Raw genomic sequence first — 24,396 nt, forward strand, 5'->3', positions numbered from 1 at the left:
GGCTGGAGGCACGTGGGGGGGGCTGCGGACCCCCTCCTGGTTCGGGGGCTGGAGGCGCATGGGTGGGCTATGGACCCCCACCTGGTTCAGGGCTGGAGGCGCATGGGTGGGCTATGGACCCCCACCTGGTTCGGGGCTGGAGGCACATGGGGAGGCTGCGGACCCCCACCTGGTTCGGGGCTAGAGGCGGATGGGGACCCTCTGGATTTGCCGCAGACCCCCCCCCCCCCCCGCCCCTTTTCCTAAGGACCCCGGTCCCTCCACCCCTTCCACCCTCCGGTCCTGTGCCCCAGCCCCCAACCCACAGCGCTGGACCCCAGCCCCTGCCTCACCGCTCCCAGCCCGGACCCCCCCTCCGGCCCCGCCCTGGAGTGACACCCCCGCTCCCCCAGGTGGAACTTTCCTCGCAGGGCGTGAGACCATAGAGGCGAAAGGCACCAAAGGGGAGGCCTCCGAGGGGGGACGGACAGAAGAGACAGAGACCGCTTTCCTTCAAAGCCACCCGGAAGAGTATCGAGATCAGACACTTATAGACCCAGACGCATTTTATGAAAATGTCGTGGCCGTGCGTGGTGTCGCGATTCTCCTCTCTTCCCGGGGAATCTGTATCAAAGCCGCGCAGGGATCCCCCGTCTAGTTCCCCCGATGGTACGTTCCTCCCTGTTTACTCTCTTTGCGCGGCAGGCTTGGGTGGGGTTCTCCTGCTGCTCCAGTTTCGTACGCAAGTGGCGTAGGGCTTCTTTGATAGACGTCAAAGAGAAGCCAATAGCGTGGCAGTATCATTGGCCGGCGAGCCAATGGCGCAGCGGACCGGCGGCCGGGAGGAGGCGGGGCGAGGCGCAGTCAGGGCAGGGAGGGGGAGCTGTGGAATGGCGGACGGCCGGGCTGGCCCGCCCTGGTGGTAGCGAGCCGAGGGGGTCGGAGGGGACGGCTGCGGAGAGAGGTGAGCACGAGAGGGGCGAGCGGCGACTTCTCGGGCCTCCCGGGCCGCCTCTTCCCGGGGGAGCGAGGCGCAGGGGCCGGAGTGGGCCTCTAGGCCCTTGCCAAATAGTGAGCTATTGACTGAGGCGGGCGCTGCTTCCTGCCAGATAGTGAGTTACCGGCCGGTGTGGGCCCCGGTGCCCCCCGGGCTGGCGAGTCAGGGCGGGCCTGGCCCCGGCCTGGGCACGGGGAGGAGGAAATGGCTTCATCTTGGGACTGACACTTGCCCAGCCCCTCCCAGGGGCCATGGCTCTGTGCGGGGTGTGCGCTCTGGGCCGTGGCGGGGCTGGGCAGAGGGGCTGGGGGGTAGGGAGATGGCAGGGCCCCGCGTTGGGCTGAGGAAGTGCCCGTCTGCTGGGCTCTTCCGAGGCCTTGCCGGTGTCTGCTGTCCTGGGGCCGTTACAGAGGTCTGACTTATCAGGGAATGGCGTGGGGGAGCTGGGGAGAAGGGAAGGTGCTGTACGCGCCCCTCTTTAGGGTGAGGCAGTGGTACCGTGCTGGGGGAGGGGGTTCCCACCCTTTCCAGGCTGGTTACGGCCTTTGCTGTCTGGGTTTGCCATCAGCCCATCTTAACGGTGCTTGTGAAAACGTGTGCGTGTCTGTGTGCAGTCTGTCTGCTGGAGCGTGAGCTTGGCTGCCCGTGTTGGTGCAAATTCTGGTGGTTGTGCTCGTGGAGGGTTGCTGTGAAAATGACTTTTCCCTCCTGGCTGCCTTCCTGCCCCACAAGTGAGTGCACCCTTCAGTGTGTCTGGCTACATGTTAAGGATTTTAATAGCCCCTTGGCTATTAATTAGCTATATGAGCACATAAAATCTAAAGCTACTCAGGGTAAGGCTGTGTGGGTGCTGTAGCATGCTTTGGAAAATGTCGTCCCCAATATTAAATCCTTAGGCGCTCTCTGAAAAGAAGCTTTGGAGGGTGTAATGGGTTATGGTCAGATAGTTTGGTCAAATGTGCTGACCTGCTGGTGACCTCAGACTATATTTCTTCCAGAGAAGAAATAAGTCGTTACAGAATGTCCTTGGGGTATCACCTCACCAGCATTTAGGTCTGTGTTGGGGTTACTCCTTTGGGTTACAAATAGCATATGTCCTTTGGAGAAAGGTGAGGGATTGCAGCTCCTCCCTGTTAGCCATTATTTGACCTCAAGGACCTTTTTCTGTTTGGATTTTTTTTTTTTTTTTCCTGGTTCACAAGTTTCACATTTGGCATTACGCTTTTACTTTCATTCGTAGCAGCAGCAAAATTGGGCACCTCTACATAGATCTGACCACTGGTGGGACTGCATGGTGTGTTAATGCCAGGAGCAGGCCTGTTGGATAACACACTGGAAAACACTGAAAGTCTCAGTCTTTCAGCGCTGCAGATGTTGGTGGACGTGAAACGATACTTAATAAAAGTTTTTTAGCATTGTTAATGTACTTACTGCAGACGGGGTCATAATTGATGGAGCCCTCTGTAACCCTCACGCTTGAGTGTCTTTCCCAAAGATTCATGAGATGGAAAAGCTTGAAGTAAAAGATGAGAAGCTAGCAGGGCGCGTGCTTCCCTGTGACAAAGCTGATGCAAAATGTTACTTTATGGGAAGTACTAAAGTCTGTGTGCTTGGTCACATGAGGAAGGGGAACAGTTATGTTTTCTGCCCATTTAAATATCTGCAGAATCAGTTGCTACGAAATGCTGCAGGAATTTGAAATGCTGTGTTGCGACACTTTTCATTCCGATTTGCCCCTTGTTGACCTTGAGTGGGTTTTTGTCATAGAAACCGATACGGAGTTTGATCCAAAACTTAGTTAAAAACGAACCAAAGCTAACATCTACCCACTGAAAACACAGCATGTTGGTAGAGTGACTTTCAAAATCCACTTGTATTCACAGCCAAGGACACGCTTTATCCAGGAAGTGGGGTGGAGCAGGCAGGTTCTCCTGTTCTGTGCTTTTTTTTTTCTTTTTCTTTGCCTTTTTTAAGGGTTGTGCTTGAAAACTTAAAGTTTGAATGAGAGGGCTTGACCCAAGCTTTAAAGACCCACCTAATTCTGATCTTTGGTCAAGCTACAGTTGTCATTTTTGTCCTTGGGTGGGTTGATGATGGTGGGAATCAAACCCAGGGCTTCTACCTCCCAAAGCATCGATTTCTGCTTGGTTAAAAGCCTCCTCCTGTTTGGGGTGAGGAGCAGGTTTACCAGCTCCCTGTGTAGCCCAGCGGAGACGAGGTGAAGCCTTACTGTACTTAATAAATATGAGTTGTAAGAAGATAAACTCCCAGGGGTGAACTGAATGTAAACTTTTCCCTAAGCTGCATGTTTTCACTGCTTTTTAAAAAAAATGTGATATTTTTTATTTATCTGGTAGCAAGTTCAAAAAGCAAATGCCCCAAATTCCTTTTTTTTTTTTTTCTAATTTAAAAAGAAAAACCTGCTGGTGCCTGGCAGACTCCTTCCTCTTCACAACTGTGAAGATAAAGCCTTTCCAAGCTGTCTGCTTGGAAATAATTTTTTTCCAAGCCGCTGCACAGTGACCCTCTGCTTCATCCCGCTGTTCTCACACCCCTGTTCCCAGCCCCGCAAAAAAACACCAGTGCAATGCTACAGACTGAGGACTCAGCCGCGTTCCCTGCTTTAATTTCTGTCCGGTCCACATTCCTAACAAATCTTTCAAGCTCTGGTTTTACAAAACTCTGCTGGGGGGTGGGAAGGAGGATGCAGGCCAATGCTGCAGGCAAAAAAAGACAATTACGGTGTGTTTCTGGCTACTTTATTTTGTACAAGTCCCATTTGAGATGTGTTGTGGAATGAGTGGCTCACTGGAGAAGGGTAGAGGCTGGAACTGCAGCCCTCGTGTCTTTAGAGATATCACGGCTGGGGTTTGAAGTAAGGAGTTAATAGTAAAGTTCTTTTAAGCGGAGTATAAAACTGGTTTCCCTGTGAATAATGTGACACACCGAACAGAAATGGAGTGTTTTTAAGTTACAGCTCAGAAGATATTTGTGAGCAGTGATTCATTAGAAAGAATACAACCTTTAAGATAACTACCAACCCAGTTTCTCAGCATGCTTTGAATGTATCTCATTCTTCAGGGCTGGTCTAGGAAAAGTTGATTTCATTCACAAAGCTTAGATAATCACGTAGTGTGGGTGGAGGGGTTAAAACTTCAGTGATTGCCTCACATGCGTGTAGTTACAGCAGCAAATCCATCTCCCTTTTTTTTTTTAAATTATTTTTTGTAGTGATAGAAGAACAAAGAAGGTTGTTAGGATTAAAGTTACCACAAAATCGGGTTAGTTTTCTTTGACAGACTTTAATAAGGAGGATTTCAACAAGTGTAAGACTCGGCTTTAATCCTTCTAGATGGTTTCTCTCTGTGGGCTTTCTGGACTCAAATGTTTAATACCTGTAAATGTAAGGTTTCTGTTTTGTCTCTGCTAGGTTTGATGATAATACTTAGCCCTTGGTCATTCAGCTGAGCAGATACTTTGCTGCGTGTGCTGCACGAGTCGGTCACAAACCAGGACCAGGAAAAGAGCAGCTGTGTTTGCATGTGTCATGTATAAAGTTCCCACTGTCTCTGTACAGAGTAGGATACCAGCACCCAGCAACACCACGTTCTGCCAAAAGCTGCTTCTGGGGGTTTAAATAGCCCCAACAGGCCACTGTCTGATGGCTCAGCGCTGTGTTTGCTCCTTTATGTTGTTTCCAAAGTAGTGCTGCGCAGAATACACGGGAGGCAAACCAAAAGTGACGCTTTCACTGTGCAGAAATCGAGGAAAGCAAAAATGCAACTATTTTCCCAGCCTGTCTTGTGGTGTGTTGCTGTTTTCAGCAGCAATCTTGCTTCTAATGGGATCTGTAGTAAGAAATTGTGTATTTGAGTATTTATTCTCACTGTGCAAGGATAAATATTTGTGAGATCGGGGCCTTAGTTACCGCAGATTAACATTTATTTAAATATTTTAGGTATTTATAAACACTGGATTTAAAAAAAAGACATGTGGAAACGGCTTCTGGGTACTAAGCAAATGACTGCTCAGAACAGAACCACCCCAGTGACACTTACTTCCTTTGTATTTTTGCAACTCTGTGTAACAAAAAGACCGTGTGTTTTCTTTTTGAGGAGGGGAGGCTACCGGTGCTGCCGATCCGGCTTCACTGCGAAGGGCGTTCTTGCTGACAGGAGCTTCTACAGAAGGTTATCAGATTCTGTTTCATATAAAATTTGGGTTTCCATTTGAAGGTCTGCAGGATTATTTATTTTTTTCCTTGCCTGGGAGGCAGCAGGGGAGAGGTCCCCTCCCAGAAGAACTGAAATGTGAACTTCCACGTTATTTTGTTGAGCAAGCAGCGGAGCGGCGGTGCAGAGCGTTAATCGCATTCTCCATCCCGAGCTCGCCTGCGCTGCAGTAATGGGCCTGGGAAATAGTTCCTCTAGATCCAACCCTAATTCTTGAAATCGCAGTAAAGCTGTCTTGGTATTATGTTGCTACTGGAGAGGTGGTGGAGCGCAGAGTATCTCCAGTATGCATCTGCCAGGGGCTTTGATGAAGAAAATTTAAAGGACCAGGAATCTCAATGGGTCTCCCACAAGCGACCTCCTCTGTTCCTCCAATGCCTTCTGTAGAGCAGTATCCCAGACCTGTTCTGGGGAGAAGTGGTGGTTTAAAGGATGCTGTGATGGCAAGAGAGGAGGAAGGGAGGTGCCTGTGAAGCAGCAGCAGTTAGTGATTGTTCTCGAGGGCTTAAATTTCTGCATGGGAGGCTGTTGCTGTGCCACCGCTGTAGAGGATCGCTAGTGACCTGTCGTCTGGGAGGTTTTGATTCTCCTGCCTTACTGTTGGAAGTGGTGCCTAGCAGAGAATGGGACAGACAACGCACAAAGAGCTGTCCACTAAAAATAATTTGTTCTTACTGCTGCGGTAAATGAAACCTAAACCAAGAGTTTATTGTTTTAGTTTCCACTGGAAGTGCTCAATAAGAATTGAGAACTTCTCTTGTGTTGTCTGATGCAGCCAGATAACCTTCTTCTCGAAAGGTGCTTGTTTAATATAAATAGTGATGGGCTTATTTGAACAACTCCTTTATGAAGCAAAGGCACACATGGATTTGACATTAAAATCTCCTCATTGTAAAGCGAAGGGCACAAAAGGAGTCGTCTTTTCACCTCGCGTATGATAAATGTGAGACTTGCTGCCCGGGGATTTCATGGATGCCAACTGTTTAGATGAGTTCAGAAACTGATGTTGCCAGTTTATGGCAGTGAAATCCATAAAGGACAATTAAATTATGGTGTTTGTTTCCATACGGTCTGAAGGGATGCTGCAACATGGAAAAGAACAGCAGGGAGAACTGTTGCTCTGTACTTGCCTTGGTCTCATGTGCTTTTCTTTATGCATCGGGTATCTGGCCACCATTGGGCGGAGGATGCTGGTTTGTCTGGAGGCTGGATGACTGACCATGGCTATTCTTGAGTCCTGTGGCTTAGGGTTTCTTGTCTTGGTTGTTCGCTGATGTTTCCGATGATGTTACAGAGCAACCTGCCTCTTCCCAGCCTCTGTTTCTTCCTGTTCATAAAACTGGGCTAATGACTCTGACCTTTTGTTTGTAAAGCAAAAGGAAAAGGATCAACAAAATACTGGAGCTTATTTACTATCATTACTGAAATGATGAGCAATGCCACTTTGTGGTACTTCAAAGAGGCTTCGCTTATAAGATGCTGGAAATCCCTAGAGAGAGAAAATGTTTCAGATGGAAAAGGAGGAGGGGGAATATTCCTCCCGTGCTCATCTCTTAAGTGTACTCTCCTGCAAGGCGTTGAGATTGTATCTCCATCCATCTCCCCTCCCAGCTGGGCTATTTAAAATAGCCGCTGACAGTCTGTTTTTTTCCGTAAGAGCTGAACGGGCCGATGTCACTGATCCCGTAGAAGCGAGTTCTGCGTAAATCGTTCACATGCTGTGGAGTTTTGCAAAGTACTTTGTTGACCTATTGTATTACCGCTAATAAGATTGAATGTGGTTTTAATTTCTCATTTCCTCTTTCACTGGGTGCCCTTTTCCTACTTCTTAGAGTCTTACTTCAAGTCTCGGTATAGAAAAAGTCTTTTTCTGTTGCTCAAAGAATGAATGATGCTTTGCTTTCAGGCAGCTCCACACTGGAGGGCTTTAAGTGGCATTCAGAGGCGGCCATCAGCCACAATATCTGATGTATTGGTGTAGCTGCGGTTCATGCATGGAGTGCAAAAAATGGGATTTAATTGGGAGGGAGGGGGAATAGCAGCCCCGGCTGAATGGATGGGTGAAAGTTCCCCGACCACCCCTTAGCCCAGCAAATAGTTCGTTGAGTGCTTGCCAGAGCGGAAGCGAGTTCCCTTTCAGGCACCCTGCTTTTGTGCACCGTAAGAAAAAGCACACGCTCTTACGGTTTCGGCCTTGCAGCTGCGGGAAAAAAAATAAAAAAAAAAATGGGCGAGAGAGAACCGTGCACACACCCAGATCCTGTTCTTTCAATACCAGCAGCTGCTGAGCCGATCCTTTGCTGGAGGAAGGCGTAGAGCTGTAAACACAGCTTGTGTAAAACCTTTACCTTCTGTCTAGGGCAGCGTGAAATAACTGGCCGCTTCCCTTTTGGAGGATAAATTAAAAAGGCCTGTAATTAACTTATACAAAATAGCCTTTTTGGTCACTGTTGAGAATTCAATATTGTATCAAGGAGGTTACATCTAGGGTCTGGCTTCACATGAGAGGTTTCCATAAAGCAGCTTATTATAGACCTTGTGGTGAGCTTTGATAGAAAGACATGCATCTTTAGCATCCCTAATACAGACTAATCTCTCTTCTCCCGAAAAGATCAGTTCAATAAAGTGATGGTTTCGAACACTCTGAAATAGTTTTGGATGGTCCAGAGCCTGGAGTTTGCGCTGTGGATTACATAAGGTGAGATCACTGCTGGGATCGGAACATGCAAAATGGAAACAACTACAGCTTGAAAAGAGTATTTTTCTGACTGTCCCAAGGAGATTACACAGGCATCTGTCACCACATCCAAGCTGAAATTTGACCCTGCTCTGTCAGTCCAGGGGGGCTGATTGAAACAGTGGGGCCTTGCTGAAGTCTGCCTGGAAGGTTGTTTGGTCCCGCTGGCTGCATGGGTGGAGAAAGTGAGTCCAAGGATTGTCATGCTGTTGAGCAAAACCAGAAGACTGCTACTCGCCGCTTCCTGCAGCTCTGCCTGCAAATCCCAAATGGCAGCCCGGGATCATGCGCTGTGCCCGTACGTTGCACAGATGGCTTGTGCGTGCACAAAAACCAGATTCGGTGATTCTGCGGGGCCTCCTTGCTGGGCACCTCTACAGAAGAACTGAGTCATCCCAGATGTGGGGCAGGCCCCTTCTCCCCCAGCCCTGCTTCCTCTTCCCACCCTTGGACAGGCCAAACCGTAGGTGTGGGGAAGGAAAACTGCCTGGAGAACCCCAGATACATGGTAGCTTTTGGTACTGGTGGGGTGAAAAGCCTTCCTGTTCTGCCGAGTTCATAGTAGCACCCATTTCGCTTGACTCCTGAGACCCAAAAACCATATTGAAGGGTCTTAGTGTGGCATCATGTGTACCTTTTATTTTTTCCCTCTGCAATAGAAAAGCCATGTGTTATTTTGACTTTATTAAGACACTGTTCATAAACCGTTTCAATTTAGATGCTCAAGGCCGTTCTCTTGTTTTTTTTGTGACAGAAATCCCAGCAGATACAACACTTCTGGAAAATATCAGGGAGTCAATGTTGTGGTTTTTTTTTTCCCCCTTGTGTCAAAGGTTAACTTAAAATATTAATGCTGCAAAGATTCATTTAAGATACTAAAACTGTTCAGGCAAGAATACATGTACATATTGTAATTACTTCCTTTTTCTTACAATTAAAGTAATTGGATTATATTTAATGAGCTATTTACATTTAATAATTAAGAAAAGACTTATCTTTCCAGTATTCCCCAAGTGCAGCAGAAGGGTGGGGGCACTCAGAGCTGTGATATAATTATCTAGGCGTGAGCTGAAACTGAAAGAGCAGTTGAGCTGTATAGAAAACACTTGGAACTGGTTTGTTCCTACTCTTTCGTTAATCAAAATAGTTTAGTTTGTGTTAAAGGAGGGGAGGCCGAGCTTAGCTGCAAATGAGAGTTTATCTGCTGAAAAGGAAGGTTAAAATACGTTCAGACTTCAGGGATAAGTCATTTGGGGGAAAAAAAAACCCACACCCTCTCTTTCCGTATTAATTACCGAGCGCTGCCCTGGAATGAAAATGCGCGCTTCGTTAGTGCGAACGGGCGCAAGGCTTCGCTCTTGCTGGAGGAGGCTGGTGCGAGGGAGAGGAAGAAAACACGCTCTTCTCATTAGCAGTAATTCAGCCTGGGAATGAGCGATTCCGTGGCGTTGGCTTCAGCAGCCTGCTCCATTTGCAGGAGCCGGCCCGGCGTTCTGCGCAGGCATTCCCGCAGCCTCGGTGTGAGGCTCGGCTACCGGGATGGAGCCGATAGGAATGATGCTGCTTGTCTCACCGCCTCAATCACATCTCTTCTAGTCAAGACCTTTTCCAAGTGAATTTGGTGCTCTTACAGACTGCAAGACTTGGGAAATGAAATCTTGTGGTTTTTTATCCAGAGCTCGTTTTGCCTGGATTGGGACAAAAACAGACACCTTTGCTAACGAAAGCTCCTCAACCTTGGCCTTTAAGGACTGGCTTTTGGGACAGAGTGGCAATCCCATTTTAGGAGACATCTCTGCCTTGGGTTGCTGTGACAGCTGACCCCAGTCATTGTTACTGCTTAAGGGACTCATCTCCTGGGACAGGTTGAGACTGACTGCTTGAATAATCTCGTTGATTTTGGACAGTGGTTCGGGCTCAGACTGGGTGTCGCTGGAGATCTGCTGTCGATGGACCGAAGCCTGCCTGCTGACCAGGCTTCTCTCCACGTACTCCTAAAATATTTGAGAACCTATAGTGGGTTTTCTATACCTGAGTACGCCAAAGCTACCTGTTGATTGAAGCTTGTGATACTACTCTGTGTTATCACTGACATTGTAGCCTTCCCAAAATTATTCATAGGTTTAACAGAAAGTGTTCTGCTCCCTTTGCTGCTCCTGTTTCCTAGGAAGCAGCAAAGCTGGAGCTCTCCTGGCGCTGAAGGAGCCCTGCCTCTCTCCTGATGTATATCTTCATGGCAAAGACCTTGAAACCTTTCTGTTTTGGAGCTTTAATTCCTGTTTAATCAATAGTTCTGTATTCTGAGAATCAAATCCCTGTGACAGCTCTCTTTAATTGAGCTAAACTGCCTTTCTCTTGTCGCGTCTCTTCTCGAGTTTTATTTAAATGCATTTCTTCTGCCTGTATCTTAGTCAGGCATTGATAAGAACACCAGGTGACCCTCTTTGTTTAACTTGTTTTTCAGCTAAATGAATGGAAACATTAATTAGGGCAATGTTGTGTTTTTTAGGAATTAAAAAAAAGTCTAGGTCAAACTGCTGGCTCCGTTTGCACTGCAGCAGAAGCTCGGAGGATCTGTATGTTCCCCGTTAGTGACACCCCCGTCCTTCCACCCCCAGCTTGATTTCTGCCAGCAGCTTCAAGCGAGTCCCTCTCCAGGAGAGCAGGCTGGCGTTGATTCCAGCAAGATCATCTTCTGCAAAGCTGATAACGAAAGTTTAAAAGGAAGAGCCAAATTTTCAGTCACACCTGTGCGATCCCCTCAAGGGCAGTAAATGATGACGGTAATGCGTGAGCCAGGCAAAAAACGCAGAAAATGGCTTTCCGAGCCTCTTTCGCATTTTTCAGAGCCAGCAGACTGGAGGGGGTAGGGGGGCAAGAAAAAAAAGAATATTTTTACTCTGGGAACTGAGCAAGCTGGATGCTTGTTGTCTCAAGGACTCCACAGTGTGCTGTACAATGCTTCATTCTTCTGCGAGATCGGGGCTGGCGTTTCCGAGTGTCCCAACGTCACGGTGGAAGTGCACGGCGCTGCTCGTGTCCCACGCTGCTGCCGAAACACCTCTTCCGTAACGCTGCCAGATCGTGTCTGCGAAGTTCTCCAGTTGGTGATTGAGGTGGATTATTAATACACAGAAGAGTGATGTATGGGATGGTTTTTTTTTTGCGATCGGTTAACCGTATTCTCCTGAAGGCCCCGTTGTTTTTGATTGATCCTGTTTCAGGAAAGCTTTTGTGCGATGGTGGGTGAAAACGCAGCCTGCGCTTTCCGTCGTCGCAGCTGGTAAGAGATGGTGGGCAACGCTTTTCCCTGGCACCCGGGGCGGGGGTTTTACCCGTGCGTCTCCCCCTTGGCTTTTGGGGAGAATAGACTGCTGTGAAAGGAAGCGGCCCTGCAGCTGCCCTTCACTGCTGACTCCTGCTCAGCTGCTGGCAGGCTGGGCTGTTAATGACAGATGAGCCTGTGACGCGTTTTTGGGAATGAATACTTGTTACAGCTGGCGGGATGGAGTAGTTTGTGGCATCACATGGCAGTTTGCTCTATAATTTCACTCCCTATTGCTCGGATGCAGCACTGATTGCTGGGTCTCTCTCTCTCTCTCCCCAAGTGTGGAACTGTAGCATTTCTGATTGCTGCATCCCACTTCTCTGTGGCTGCATTGTGAGCTTGGATATAGCCCTGAGCACTCAGCAGAGCCTTCTGCTGATTTTTTTTTTTTCGCGGTTCTCCGTGTGTGCGTGTGTGGCTGCTGCTTCCCTTTCTGCTAGTCTTTTGGGGTTACATAAAAGCCAGTCTCTTTCTGGCCATTACAGCTACATGGGGGAGTAGTTACTGCTGAGAGAAGCTTGAAATTTGAAGCAGAGTTGTCACAGACATTAGAAAGAACAGTCAGTCTGCGTTGGCAAGCTACTGAGTTAAGTCTCATTTCGTACTGATGGGAATTTCAGATCTGATTATCTCCTTCCTCCCTCATTCCCAAACCTGCTGGTGTGGCTGATCCCCCGATGGGTACTCCTAAAGGCTGCTCTCCAAGGCGCTTAGCTGAAGGCTTGGTCTCCTTGACTGTGCTCCTTGTTTGCGTCCAGGCAGAGGATTTTATGAGCCCTGCTGAGGGCAGGGTGGCTGGTTACTCTGACATACTTGAAAATCAAGCCTAATTTCCCTCTCCTTCCCCCAAAATGCGCTCTGTCCTCCTTAGGTGCTTTGTGCTACACCAGACACTGTGACAGATGATATCACTGCTGGGGTCCAGATTTATTTGCAGATGGTCCCTGATCTAAGAGGTTATGTGTCACATTGAGTGGGGAATTACCCAGGTGACTCCCAGTAACGCTATGCTAACTGGTCAAATACCAGTGAGAAGAACCTTGCCAGATCTCTACCTCCAACTCGCCCGTTGTTTACAGCTCTTTGTGTGCGTTGCATACACACATCTCACCTTGTAGTCCTGCCTGCCATCTCCTCTGCACCGCCGTGTTGACTGTGCTATCTGCAAAAAAAAAAAAAGGGGCTGGTTCCTCTCTTGCTGTGCAGTGCTGCTTTCTGCTCTGCTCCAAACTGCTTGTTAAGGAGTGTTTGCTCCGAGTTGCTGTTTTCAGTTGACAGAAACTCGCGTTGGAAAGCGAATACTCAATCCTAAAATGTCCCTGTATTGCTTCTCAATCCTCGTAATCAAAGGCTGTCTCCTTTATTGTTCGTAACAATCGTCCAATTTCACTGTGCCATCCCTATTTATTAAAAATAGTCAATAAGATGTAGCTTTGTTCGAGGGGTTTATAGACTGGAGGCTCTTGTTTGAAACAAACCAATTGTACTTGATTCTAATCCAGAACTGGGATTCCTGAGTGATCTGCCACAGCAGAGCTCATGGGGAGAGCGGTCGATGACTTGCCGATAAGAAATCTTAGAGCAGCAGCACACTCATCTTGGGTTTACCTCGTGCTCTCCTCAAAGTGCTGGATTCAGAAAGGCAAAAATTGCAATTCACTTTTTTTTTTTCCCTTTACGGGTCTGTGTTATGCCACACTTGTTCCCCAGCGCCCCGAGAGTATTTACAGAAATAATTGCCAAAGTCAGAATCCACTTAAAAACTGGTGAGCAAGGCATTCAAGGAAAGAGCTTGTTGTGGATGGAGCAGGGGGTGTCAGATCAGCAGCCATGTGAAGAAGCACTATGCATGGATCCTGCCTTCTTGGAGAAACACGAGGCATCCAAGACCACTGTGTGTGTGGTGAGTCAGCACAGGAGCTGATAGGAACGGTGATACGGAGCAAAAGCCCGGTGAATTCTGGAAACAAGGTTCCATTTGCGGCTGGAAGATGGGTAGGAATGTAGGAGCGGTGAGCTCAGCTTCCAGGGCTTTTGTCGTGCTCAGCAAACTTTTCCTGGGCCGGCACAGGGCCGTGGAGCGGGCCAGGGCTCGGCAACGCGTGCGTAAGCGTTTTGGGAGAGGGGAAATTATGAGGAATTCTGGCAATGCCCAGCTGGAGGTGGGGCAGCGTACAGCTGTGAGGAGGCGAGGGGAAAAGAGCCACGGGGCAAAGCTGGGCTTTTCGGATGGTTGGGCTTTTAGTCACTGCCGTCAAAACAAGGCTTGGAGCCTTCTTTGATTCAAGCCGTGACTTGGAGACTTCAGAGGAAACGCTTGCCGTGAGCAGGTAGGAAGGTTCTGATTCAAGTGGGAGAGAAAAACCATTTGTTACTGTAAGAAAAGCCCTTCCTTCTCGTTTTTAGGAAGGTGTGAAGCATGGCGGTTGGGAGGAGGAGTATTTTGAACGTGGATTGCTGCTGCAGTGTTTGTGGATTTGGCACACGACCAGCTTCAGTGTTGGCCCATTTCCTTATGGCTCTCCCAACCAGCGGTGCTCTGCAGCCACCAAAGATCACTTCTCTTGTCTTCTCACATAGCTAGTGCTGTGTTTCAATTTGATGCCTTTCTCTCTCTTCGCCCCCCTCCATATTCATTAGAAATCTGTTGCAGACAGTTTTCTGTTTCTTAGAGGCAGTTTCCTTTTACTTTTAACGTGCCCTCTCTCTTCTCCCGTTACAGCGGGATCGGGGCAGGTCCTCTGTGCCCATAGCGTGCCATTCTTGCAGCTTAAAAACAGCGTACGCACCCCAAACTCTACTACTGAAACAAATCTCATCTTCAGCATTAATAAGCAAGTGGAAACAGTTATCTTTGCCTGAAAGATAAGGATTTTTTGGCCTTGCAATTCATTTGACTTGCTTCTGAATGGTAGGATTTAGTTATCATATATGGTCTGCGGCAGTTACGTGACAATGACTAATGCCTGATGACCAGTCTGGCTGGCTGGGGTGGAAACTGCTGCGCTGTCATGCCCTGACCACTGAAAGTAAAGCGGTTCTGGATGGCCCTGGCTGGTGGCAATGCTGTCAATGGGCTTAATGACTCTCTTAAAGGATAAAAGCAAGGGCCTCCTGGAAAGCTTTTTTAGGTCTGTCCCTTCCTTGTTGCGTTTACTGTGTCTCTTCCCTGCCCCAGCTGTATGCTTTGTGCTGTCTCTGGTGTTTTGCTTCCTTCTTCTCCCTCTGCTCTCATACCTTGTCCCTTCTCCACACTCGATATTCTGCCCCTCCTGACTGCTGCTTTCGAAATACCCCACAGTCCAGACTGTTAATCTTTGTCCCACCTACTTGTCAGCCATGAAAGTTTTACAGGAGCCCATTAGCTGTTATCTCTACGCCTACCCTCCGGAGGCTCATGGGCAAAAACAAGGTCTAACAGTGAAGTGCCTTCTTGTGGGGACATAACTACTCTTTGGCACCAAGCTCTGGTCATAGGTCCCAGATTTCCTATCTGCCTGCCTCCACCCTAAAAAAACATCTGAAACCTTGGAGCACCTTGTCCTTCCGCTCAGAGGAGAGGAAATTTTTGCTTTAAAATGCCCCTGATCCCAGAGGCAGCTGGGAGAGCAGAAGGGTGGTTGTCCACAGCCCATCCTGCCCTCCCTGCCTTGCTCATCTCCGGTGCTCCACAGGGTTAATCTCCTCTTTCAATTTGACTGCTGCTTGCTGGATCCTGACTGGTGTTAGGAGCAACGGCGGGACCCCGGTGGCCTTGGGAAGAAGCTCGATGGGAGGAGGGCTGTCGTGGTGATCACGAGGGCGAAACTCTCGATTCTGCAGTGGAGTGTGGCAGGGAGGGTGGGGGTGGCTGGCAGGATGAGCCAGGTTATAAAGGGAGTGTTTTTCTTAGCCCTTATTGCTGCTGTCTTGCACTGGTGCAAATTCATAACGTACGTGTGCTGTACTATTGTTATTTTTCTGAAAAAACCCAACTTTCACCGCTACTCCTTGCTTTTAGTTTCACAACATGCTTTGAAGGCAGACACTTTGGGGAGGGGCTGTATATAGACAACCTATTCTGAGCCTTTGTTTGTTTGTGGGTATTTGAGGCACTATTTTCTGCCCTGTTCTCCCCATACTTGCAGAGATTAGTGCTACCTGTGTCTGTTTGACCCGGCTGCTTATCATCATTGAGGCTTTTTTTGTCTCTTTATACGTGCACGCTCACATCTCTTCTCCCTTACAGGCTTATTTTTCCTCTTGCTGTTTGCCTTCTGTCCGTCCGGCACCTTGGAGGGTTTCCAGCTGGGTTTGGTGGATGGGCTGTCCGCTCCGGCTCTGCACATCCCACCGCGTGTGCTCCCTGGCTGAGCCCTGGGGAAGCACGGAGGGGGAAAAGCTCGATGCAGGCAGCCTGCAAATGCTGCCTTGTTTATGAGAGCTGCTTGTTGGTGCAGACTGCAGTCTGGGGGGAGCTGGGAAAGTTTGTCTGGCGTAAAGCACTAAAGCTGACAAAAGATTGTAGGGCTTGGGCTGTAATCGATAAAACACGGGGTATTTAGAAGCGAAGGTCAGCGTCCTTCCTTAGTTCACCCTCTTTAAATATCCCAGCAGTTACTGATGGCTGCTGCAGTGCTTGGACATGATGAAGAACAACACGGACTTCGGTCCTCGGAGAGTCTCTGCTTTTATTTATTTGGATGCAGACCTCGCTCCCCTCTTCCAGAAGGTGTACGGTTTTGGGGAGCCTTTCCTTGCGCAGGGACAAGCGCGCGGAATCGCTCGCGTAGAGGCGTTGCAAAATGGCAACCTGAATGTCTGGGAGGTATCCCTGCGCTCCTGAACTCCTCTGCCTCAACGGGTCAAATTTAGCAATTCAAAATCTGGCTGGTGAGGTAATTAGGAGAGATAATGCCCACTTCTTCCTCTTAACACCCTGATAGAAAAGCATCCAGGAAGGACTCCTGGACCTCAACGATAAGCTGCCAGCTGCCACGGAGACTATCAAAGGGTGGCTCAAAGTCAAGAGCAAACAGCTGATTTTTTATGGTTCTTGGGTTTTTGCTGGTGGTGACAGGAAGCCATGTTCCCCAAGCTGTTAGCTTCCTGTTTTATTTTTACACCCAGGCCAAGCAGATCAGCATGCCTATCACATGGGAGCTGGCTGCTTCTCTGGGGTTGTTCCTCAGCTGACCTAGAAAAGTGATTCTTTCCCCTTCTAAATTAATCAAGAAGTTGGGATGTATTTGCTTTCACTTAGGCTTAAAGATTTCAGGCATGTATCGTGCTCCTTGTTCTGAGCTCTGTTTACCCAAGTTTCCTTCTCTCTCTTGGAGGTGGATGATCTGAGAGGGAGCTGTTTGTTGCTTCAACATTTCGGCCGGTTAGCAGAGGAGATTTTTTTGTTAGTTCAGGACACTGACCTGCGCATAAAAGCCTTTTCTGTCTAAAGTATAACTTCCGGATGCTTATGTTTTCTTCTTTTTTTTTTTTTTTGAAAGAAAGAACTGGAAGTTTATCCTGACTGTTGTACAATCAATCTTGACTTCTTTCTGAGCACACTCTAGTCCTGCATCCTGATTAGAGCTCCCTCATCTTTAAACTGCTGTAGCACGAAAACAATGGTCTAGTGTAAACCTCAGCCCCGGGGGAATTTCCCAAGGGAAGAGGGGTGCAGCCTGCAGGATAAGGAACAGTCACCAGAAAGTTTCCTGGTCAGCTGCAAGCTCTTCCTGTTGTTTCAGGAGAGCCCTGTTTGCTGCTCCAAGAGGGAGGCACCACACATGCTTTGGCGTGCTGGAAGAAGCTGGCATTTGGTTTTTGATGGTTGGTTGATTTTTATTTTTTTTTTTAACATCTCCCGTCTTCATCCTCTCCATTTAAGCAAACCTATCAATTGCAAGTTTAAAATATTTCTGAAGAAGAGCTTGTAAGACTCGCCGAAGACGCTGTGCGTGAGCGCGGGAGGAAGGAGACTGCTCGGAGGTGGCGGATGGGTAGGAAGGGAGCAACGGCTGCGGTAATGCCAGCAGCACCTTGCGTGTGGGTGAAGATGTGTAGTTTTCCATCTCTGCCTCTGTACCTGAGCTGGTGGGGCTTTGCTGTCACTGCAAGTCGTAGAACAGCGGGATCTTTATTTCTGATGAACCAGTTTTATAAGGGTGGGGAGAGGGGAAAGAAGGCTTATAAATAAAGCCATTTGAGAGCAGGAAAAACGAACACCATGGCTCTGGTGTGCCTGGAATTTGCGGTTGAGTAATCCTTTCCTGTTTCTTTTTTGGGTTGTTTTTCATCTTTCAGAACAGTGCCTGAAGCAGGTCCACCATGCCGTTAGTAACGAGGAACATTGAGCCAAGGCACCTGTGCCGTCAGACGTTGCCTAGCGTTCGAAGCGAGCTGGAATGCATGACCAACATCACCCTGGCAAATGTCATTCGACAGCTGGGCAGCCTGAGTGAGTACCATGGCGAGCCTGCGCGTTGCCCTCAGGAGTCGCTACTGCTCTTTATTTAGCTCCCTTTCTACTCTCATGTTCCTATTTCTCCCCCATCTGCCTTCCCTGGGTAATGCTAAAATGTTTTCCTAAAGAAATCTGATGCTAATTTCATATCCCTGGTCCCACTGCCTTCCCATCTAAGAGAAAATGGGGAGTGGGGAGTGTGTGTGTGTGTGTGAGAGGCTGCAGCGAAACTGCAGATGGAAGGATGGAGCACAAGTCAGGCTTGTAAAATGGGAGGCTCTCCGAGCAGCCGGGATCTTGTGTCAGAGAATGTGCCTGTAATTGCACGCGCTACTAAATGGAGCTTGACTGTGTTGAATCTACAGTGTGTCAGTAGTCTTATTTTTAATGAAAGATAATTAAAGCGCACACGCGGAAGCCGCCTGTTTGCCCCTGCTGTTTGTCGCATTGCAAGACCCGAAGTCCCCGGTCTGAGCCGAGCGTTGCCCCTGGAGTGCTGGGGCTTTGGGGCTGCTCGTTCAAATGGCGGCACGAGCTGCTGCGGTGCCGAGCTCAGCTCTCCGGTGGGCTGACCAGTAGCCTTGCAAAGGCTGGAGGGAAAACGTGGGCCTACGTGCCATAGGAGAAACGAAGAGTTAATTGTGGTCTCTCCGGGATGATTCCGTAGTCTGTTGAAATGCTCTGGTTTCTGATTAGCCACCTCTGCCCTTGAAGCAAGACTTTGATAATCAAATTAATATATTGTTTAGCTTCTCCTTGGTGTCTGCAAGCTTGCTCTGCAAAGCAAACGCTTTCTTTTCCGCCGCAGCGCGAATGTGGCAAGGAAAGTTTGGGTGCAGTCTCCTTCCAGCAGTGAAAACCACGGCTGTCGCTAAAATCTGGGCCTGCGTTTGCTGCCAGTCGGTATCGCATTCTGTTGGGTTGTAGAAATGTCACTGCACAGGCAAGACCAGTCTCTCTGCTCGTGTTCAACTGGCCCTTGCTGTTCATTTGTTAGGTCTTGTAGCCAAGATGGTTGTGGAGTGCGAGTAAAATCCACCTCGTGCGTGTGAAATGATGAGGAAGAAGGCAGTAAAGCTGTGCAAATCTCAGCTGCAGAGGAAGCTAATCCCAGTCCAAAGGCATGCAGTGGGTTAGTGTGACAGTGCCGTGGTGAGATCCTTCAGGTTTAGACCTTCTTTGTGCAGCTCTGGTGTTCAGAGCTTCTCTGCTTCTGCCTCGTCAGAAAGGGTGAAGTGCTGGAAGCCAGATTGCAGCCTGGTTTCTGTATTGGGAAGGTACCCTGGGAGCCTCGCTGGGCGATGCGGGGAGGGAGGTGTGCGCTGCCAGACCAGTTGCTGGGACCTCGAGGAGGGCGCTGGAGGGAGAACTCGGGAGAGGTGGCTCTTGGTGACACTTGAGTGCTTGTCTGTGAGAGGGGAGCGAGGCAGGTGGGGAGGGAACGTGGAGCATCGTCTCTTCCCCAGGGTCAGGAGTATTTTAAATGAAGCAATGTTTAGACTAACTGCTACACTGTGCTCACACCCAAGCTCCTGCTCTCCCCTCCTCACTTTCTCTTCTTACTTGTGAAAAATAAATCCGCTCCTTCCTCGTACGTTGGATATTACAGGAACGTAAAGTAGGTTCAGTAGGCTGTGACAGCCCTGTCAAGTGAATAATCAGCCATGCCTAGTGCACCACAGTCTCTTTACAAAGATGCAAACATAAATCTTGTCAAACTTTCATATTCCAGTGAGTTTACCCTTCGTTACTATCACAGCTGGGAGCACTTTGTATAAGTTGACTGTGCGTTTCTCTGGGATTTTATAGAATCCACAAGCTAAAGATGGAAAGACCTATTAAGTCATGCCTTCTGTCTTCCTGCCAGTGCATGACAAAGATAATTCTGATTGTAAGCTGCACTTTTGCAGTCAAAGGAACTAAACCAAAAAATTAATCTCTGCCTTACCCTGTCTAAAAGCATATGTGAAACACAGAGCGGTATGCGAGATGCTGGATGATAACTCTGTACAGGTGCACTTACACAGGCAAGGGAATATGGACCGTCCTTTCTTCCCCCTCCTGGGTCAAGACCGGTATATACAATGCTGTTTACGTATTATTTTATGCTTGAAATGTACTAGTCAGCATTGCAAACCAAAGACTTTGTTTTTTCCGTAGTGCTTGTTGCAGTTCCTTGTGAAATTCAGAAATTATTTTCAGTTCTTATTAGAGTAGAAACCAAATTATAACTTTTCTTTTTTGAACTGTTGCTGGGAGATGTCAGATTATCCCCTAGATAAATGTTCACCCTCTTTGGTCAAATAGGAGAGCTGGTCTTGTGCTGATGCCGAACATGAAGAGTGCTTTGTGGAACCTGCTGTAGCAAGAGCTACCTGGCCTCCAGAAATAAAATACATCTTATGCATTTGAGGAAAGCTGGTTGGGCTTGTTAATGGAGTGTAGTGAAGACTGTTGTCTAGGAGAGTGAAAGGAGGAGGTCAGTTGAAGTTAACGTCCAGCATTTGCTTTCTACAAACACTTCAAGCTGGCATTGCCACCAAAGGGGTGGAGAAGGTTGATTTTTAACCTGGCTGGTTCCCCATGCTTGGCAGTGTAAGGAGAACTGCACGGGAGTATGAACAAGTAGCTGATATGCCAGTTTAGATAGCTGAAAGTATTTGTGCAGCTGGCCTTTGGGGGATGCCCTCGCGTTGCCTTGTGGAAGGGACGCGTGTCTTTCTGATGTGACTTGTTGCAGGCAACCAGATTTTCCAGAATTGCTGGAAGTTAGTCTTCCAACTGGTTATTCTTTCCTGAATGTTGGAGAGGATCTTAAGGAGTAACAGATTCCAGAGCAAACCGTTGACCATATGATTATGCATTTCAAAACCAGACTGCTTATTGGGAGCAGCCTTGTACTCAGGAGCCGTGACTGGAAATGTTTTCCATCAGTGGGAACTCCATGGGCCCATGTCTGCTGTCAGTGCCAAGTCTATTCTGGTCAGCATTGTCCTCAGCGTGGTTAGGGCTCCCTGTCTTGGGTTGTGCCTGAGAGCAGAACAAAGAGACAGTACTCATCGCAAGTTCTTGGTGGTGTTCTAGTTCTCCTACCTCTGTCTACCTGTGGTCATCTCTTGTTGCACGCATAGATTTTAAACCCTTAAGGACAGGGAACATCTTTTTGTTGATGCTTTTAAGTGGTGCAGCGAGCTCCCAGTCCAAGGCCCCTGGTGCTCTCACAGTCCGAACGATGGGTGATGTTTGTCATAGCAGCCCACTGGGTAATCCAAGCTGTTAGAGAGAATATCCCTGTTTGAGAAGTTCCCCTTTGGTTTTGATTTAGAATAAACGTGAATGCATCAATTTTTCAGACACTGCCACCTGAAGGAACAAAAGGGTCAGTGCTTTCGTCTGTGGTTATAGCTCAGGATTTAGGATCAAGGACTGGGTCTGCTCTCTAGTTCCAGAGTACTTTGAGCTTGTAAATATGTGCCAGTTACCCTGGAGGCAGGCCTGCTGGAGACTGGAAGCCTTTGAGATTCTCCAGAGCAATAAAAATCTGACTGTATTTGCTTGTCTAATAAACAGAACAGCAGAGACTCTTAAAGGACCTACAGACCCATCCAGATTCAGACCAGTATAGTGTTGTCCACCCTCTTTATTTCATTACTTTCATAATGACTTGAAAGTATGTCTCGATTGTTTCTTTATTGCTTGAAGATCCCTTGGAGATGTTTGGTTTTGGTGGAACAGAGCATGTTCTTCCTGAATGTTAGACTCAACCCTGACAAACGTGAGAAGAAGCATGGTTGGTTGGTTCGTTCGTTCTTTCTTCAAGAAAACAAGCTGGGAGACTGATTATGGTCTGCTGTGGCCCACGAGGGTAATGTGGACACTTTAATATTCCAGGTAAATTTGCAGAAGACATATTTGGAGAGTTGTTTACTCAAGCCAACACCTTCGCCTCTCGGGTGAGCGTTCTGGTCGAGAGAGTTGACCGCTTGCAAGTCAAAGTCACTCAGCTGGATCCCAAAGAGGAAGAAGGTAATGGAGTGGAGCACGGTCCTTGCAGACCAAGCGTGGTAAAGATTCTTATTGAGTCAGCGTGGTTGGTTCGCCACCATAAAATGAGCACGACGCTGCGATGGGTGTTGGAAGGTCTTCTCTTGGACGGAGAGGGGCTGTTTCCTCCCCTCCCGAAAAAGCACTGAGCTGCTGATGTGGGTAGCCTTTCTGGCGCAGCCTAGGTTTGCTCGTTAGCAAGTCTCCACGTGGAAACTCGCTGTTCAGCAGTTTGGTAGTGGTGCTCTTCTTGAGTCTTGGTCACAGGGGTTCAAAACCACATGGACAACTCTCAAGAGAGCTGTGTCTATACAGCAGCAGATCTTGGCATGGCACGATCTGAGATTTGCTGGGTTTCCCAAGAGATCTGTGGGAAGAGGGACCTGACCTTAAGAAGTGCTAAGCATGCCAAGAACTCCAACTGAAATCAGATGTTCACCACTTGATCTTCAGTGTCATTGGCCTGGGTCAAGCTGTTCTTCACTTGCTCTTTCCTCTTTCTTACAGTCTCCCTGCAAGGCATTAACACCAGGAAGGCCTTCAAAAGCTCCACTACTCAGGACCAGAAGCTCTTTGACAGAGATTCTCTCCCCGTGCCTGTCCTTGAAACCTATAGGACCTGCAATACTCCTCCACCTCTCAACATTCTCTCACCGTACAGGTATGGCTGTGATACCTTCTCGGCCCCTTGTTCCCTTCCAGAGGAGTACCTCTTCCTCCCAAACTGCCAAGGAGGTCATTTCCCATCCTGTGCTGTATTGAAGTAGTCGTTTCCAATGGAAAATCGAGTTGCTAAACCGAGATCCACCACGAAATCTCCATCCTCTGGATTACGTGAAACTTTGCTTTTGGGGCTGTACAAATGAGCATAGCTAGAAAATGATGTATTTGGTAACCTGCTGTCACATTTGTGACTGCCTTGGGGCAAGGCTTGGCTGGCACTGCATAAACACGCTAGGTGTTGTGCAGATGATGCATTTTTCTTGTGCTTCTCTGTAGCCCTGTGGCTCCTTTCCAGCAAGCCGCAGTGCAAACTGCAGAGCATACATCTGTAAATGGCTCTCACCCAGGTGGGTGCAGCAGATCTCCTGTAGATCTGGAGATGCTTTCTGTGGCCTTCTGCGCCTGGTCTGAGACATCTGATGTGACCTTCGCTGGCTGCGTAACCAGTTCTCCGGAGCAGTCCCGCTCTGATTTCATCTTGTAGGTAGTAGAAGTAAAGAGGGTCGGAATACAGAGACTTAGCCCACGTCCATAAATATCTTTTGAACAGGTAAAAAGTAATTACAGATAGCTGGAGGCAGCTGTCTTCTGCCAGACGCGGCTGCACTGCAAAGTAGGAGGGGAGTGTGTGTGTGTGCGCGCTCGCTCATGAGTTTCAAGGACGTTGCTGGTCTGATTTAGGGTTCCTGAGCTGGAGAAGGTGGTTGGTTTTGTTGGTTTTTTTTTTTTTCACGCCAAAAATACAACACAAACAAGTGGGAGTTGAAGTGAGAGACCTGCTGCTCTCTTGGTGATTGTTCAGAGCAGTTGAGCTCTTCGGGTGCTGAGTAACGGAGAGTTTGTGAGAGGGTAAAAGCGATGGCAAGTGGGAGAGCCAGGACCAGCGAGGCTGTGGGTCCACTGCCTGTTCTGAAATGGGGGATGGAGGCGAGAGCAGCGTGTTTGACCTTCTCACTGCAGACTTCTAAACTGTCGTTTGGGGTCGTGCCTTGTGTTTTCTTTGGGCTTCCAACAAACGTGTGACTCGGTCCTTGTTTGTGTGTTGGTTTTTTCCCCCCTCTCTGTTCTAGGGATGATGGCAAAGAGGCACTTAAATTCTACACGGATCCTTCGTATTTCTTTGACCTTTGGAAAGAGAAAATGCTTCAGGACACCAAGGATATTATGAAAGAGAAGCGGAAACATAGGGTGAGGAAAAGGGAGATCTCTGCCAACAGAGGCGTGACAGGGAAGAACAGAAGGTGGGAGGTGTTAATAAGTCCTGGACTCCAAAGTTGCTATCCAAAATTCAGGTTTGCTCTCTTAAACTCTTTAGGGATCAATTCAGTGAAGTTTTTATCTGGTTTACTCTCCTCCTTGTTAATGAAAAAAAGAAAACAAAGATACCCTTAATCTGTTTTTCCAAATGCCACCGTCTTTGTGTGGTTATAATGGCTTGATTTGTAGTCCTCAAACACAGCATAGGGGAGGAAGTTGTGTCGGAGCCTTTTCTGCACTTCTGATGTTGCGTAGGGGTCTGTTCAGTGTTGAAGCAGTGCAAATCCCACTGCCCCAGCACTGCAGTGTGTCGAGTGATGTAATAAATTCTTCTGTGGAAGAAGAAAGAAAGGAGAAAACATCCCTTCAGGAGTGCAAAACCAGGCCCTAATATTAAATTAGGGGCAAATAGGAGGCGTAACAAAACCATTTAAACTGAAAATGCCAGGTGGAGTTCCTGGTTTGGTTGCCTGGGGATTTGGACCCACGTTTACCAACACTGAAACTTGCACTATGTAAGATTCAGTTTAGGCATACTTCATTTAGCTTTTGAGCAACGGGAGTATTAAATCTCGAAACAGATCGTGATTTTTCAATCGAAATAACAAAGGAGAGATTTAGGGCATGTTAGAATACAGAGAGCGAGGCCAGCTGAAG

General features: G+C 48.1%; 1 protein-coding gene across 1 annotated transcript in view; it reads left to right on the forward strand.

The window, feature by feature from the left end:
• Window positions 1–872: 872 nt before the first annotated feature.
• The window catches only part of WASF2 (WASP family member 2), a 29,673-nt gene continuing 6,149 nt past the window's right edge, over window positions 873–24,396 (forward strand). The window contains 5 exon segments of the mRNA XM_086626090.1: window positions 873–943; window positions 17,556–17,709; window positions 21,607–21,741; window positions 22,267–22,420; window positions 23,553–23,670. Of these exon segments, the coding sequence (XP_086482216.1) occupies window positions 17,580–17,709; window positions 21,607–21,741; window positions 22,267–22,420; window positions 23,553–23,670 (537 nt within the window). The 5' untranslated portion in view covers window positions 873–943; window positions 17,556–17,579.

The sequence above is a fragment of the Tauraco erythrolophus genome, chromosome 24 (genome assembly GCF_009769465.1).
Source record: "Tauraco erythrolophus isolate bTauEry1 chromosome 24, bTauEry1.pri, whole genome shotgun sequence".
NCBI lineage: Eukaryota > Metazoa > Chordata > Aves > Musophagiformes > Musophagidae > Tauraco > Tauraco erythrolophus.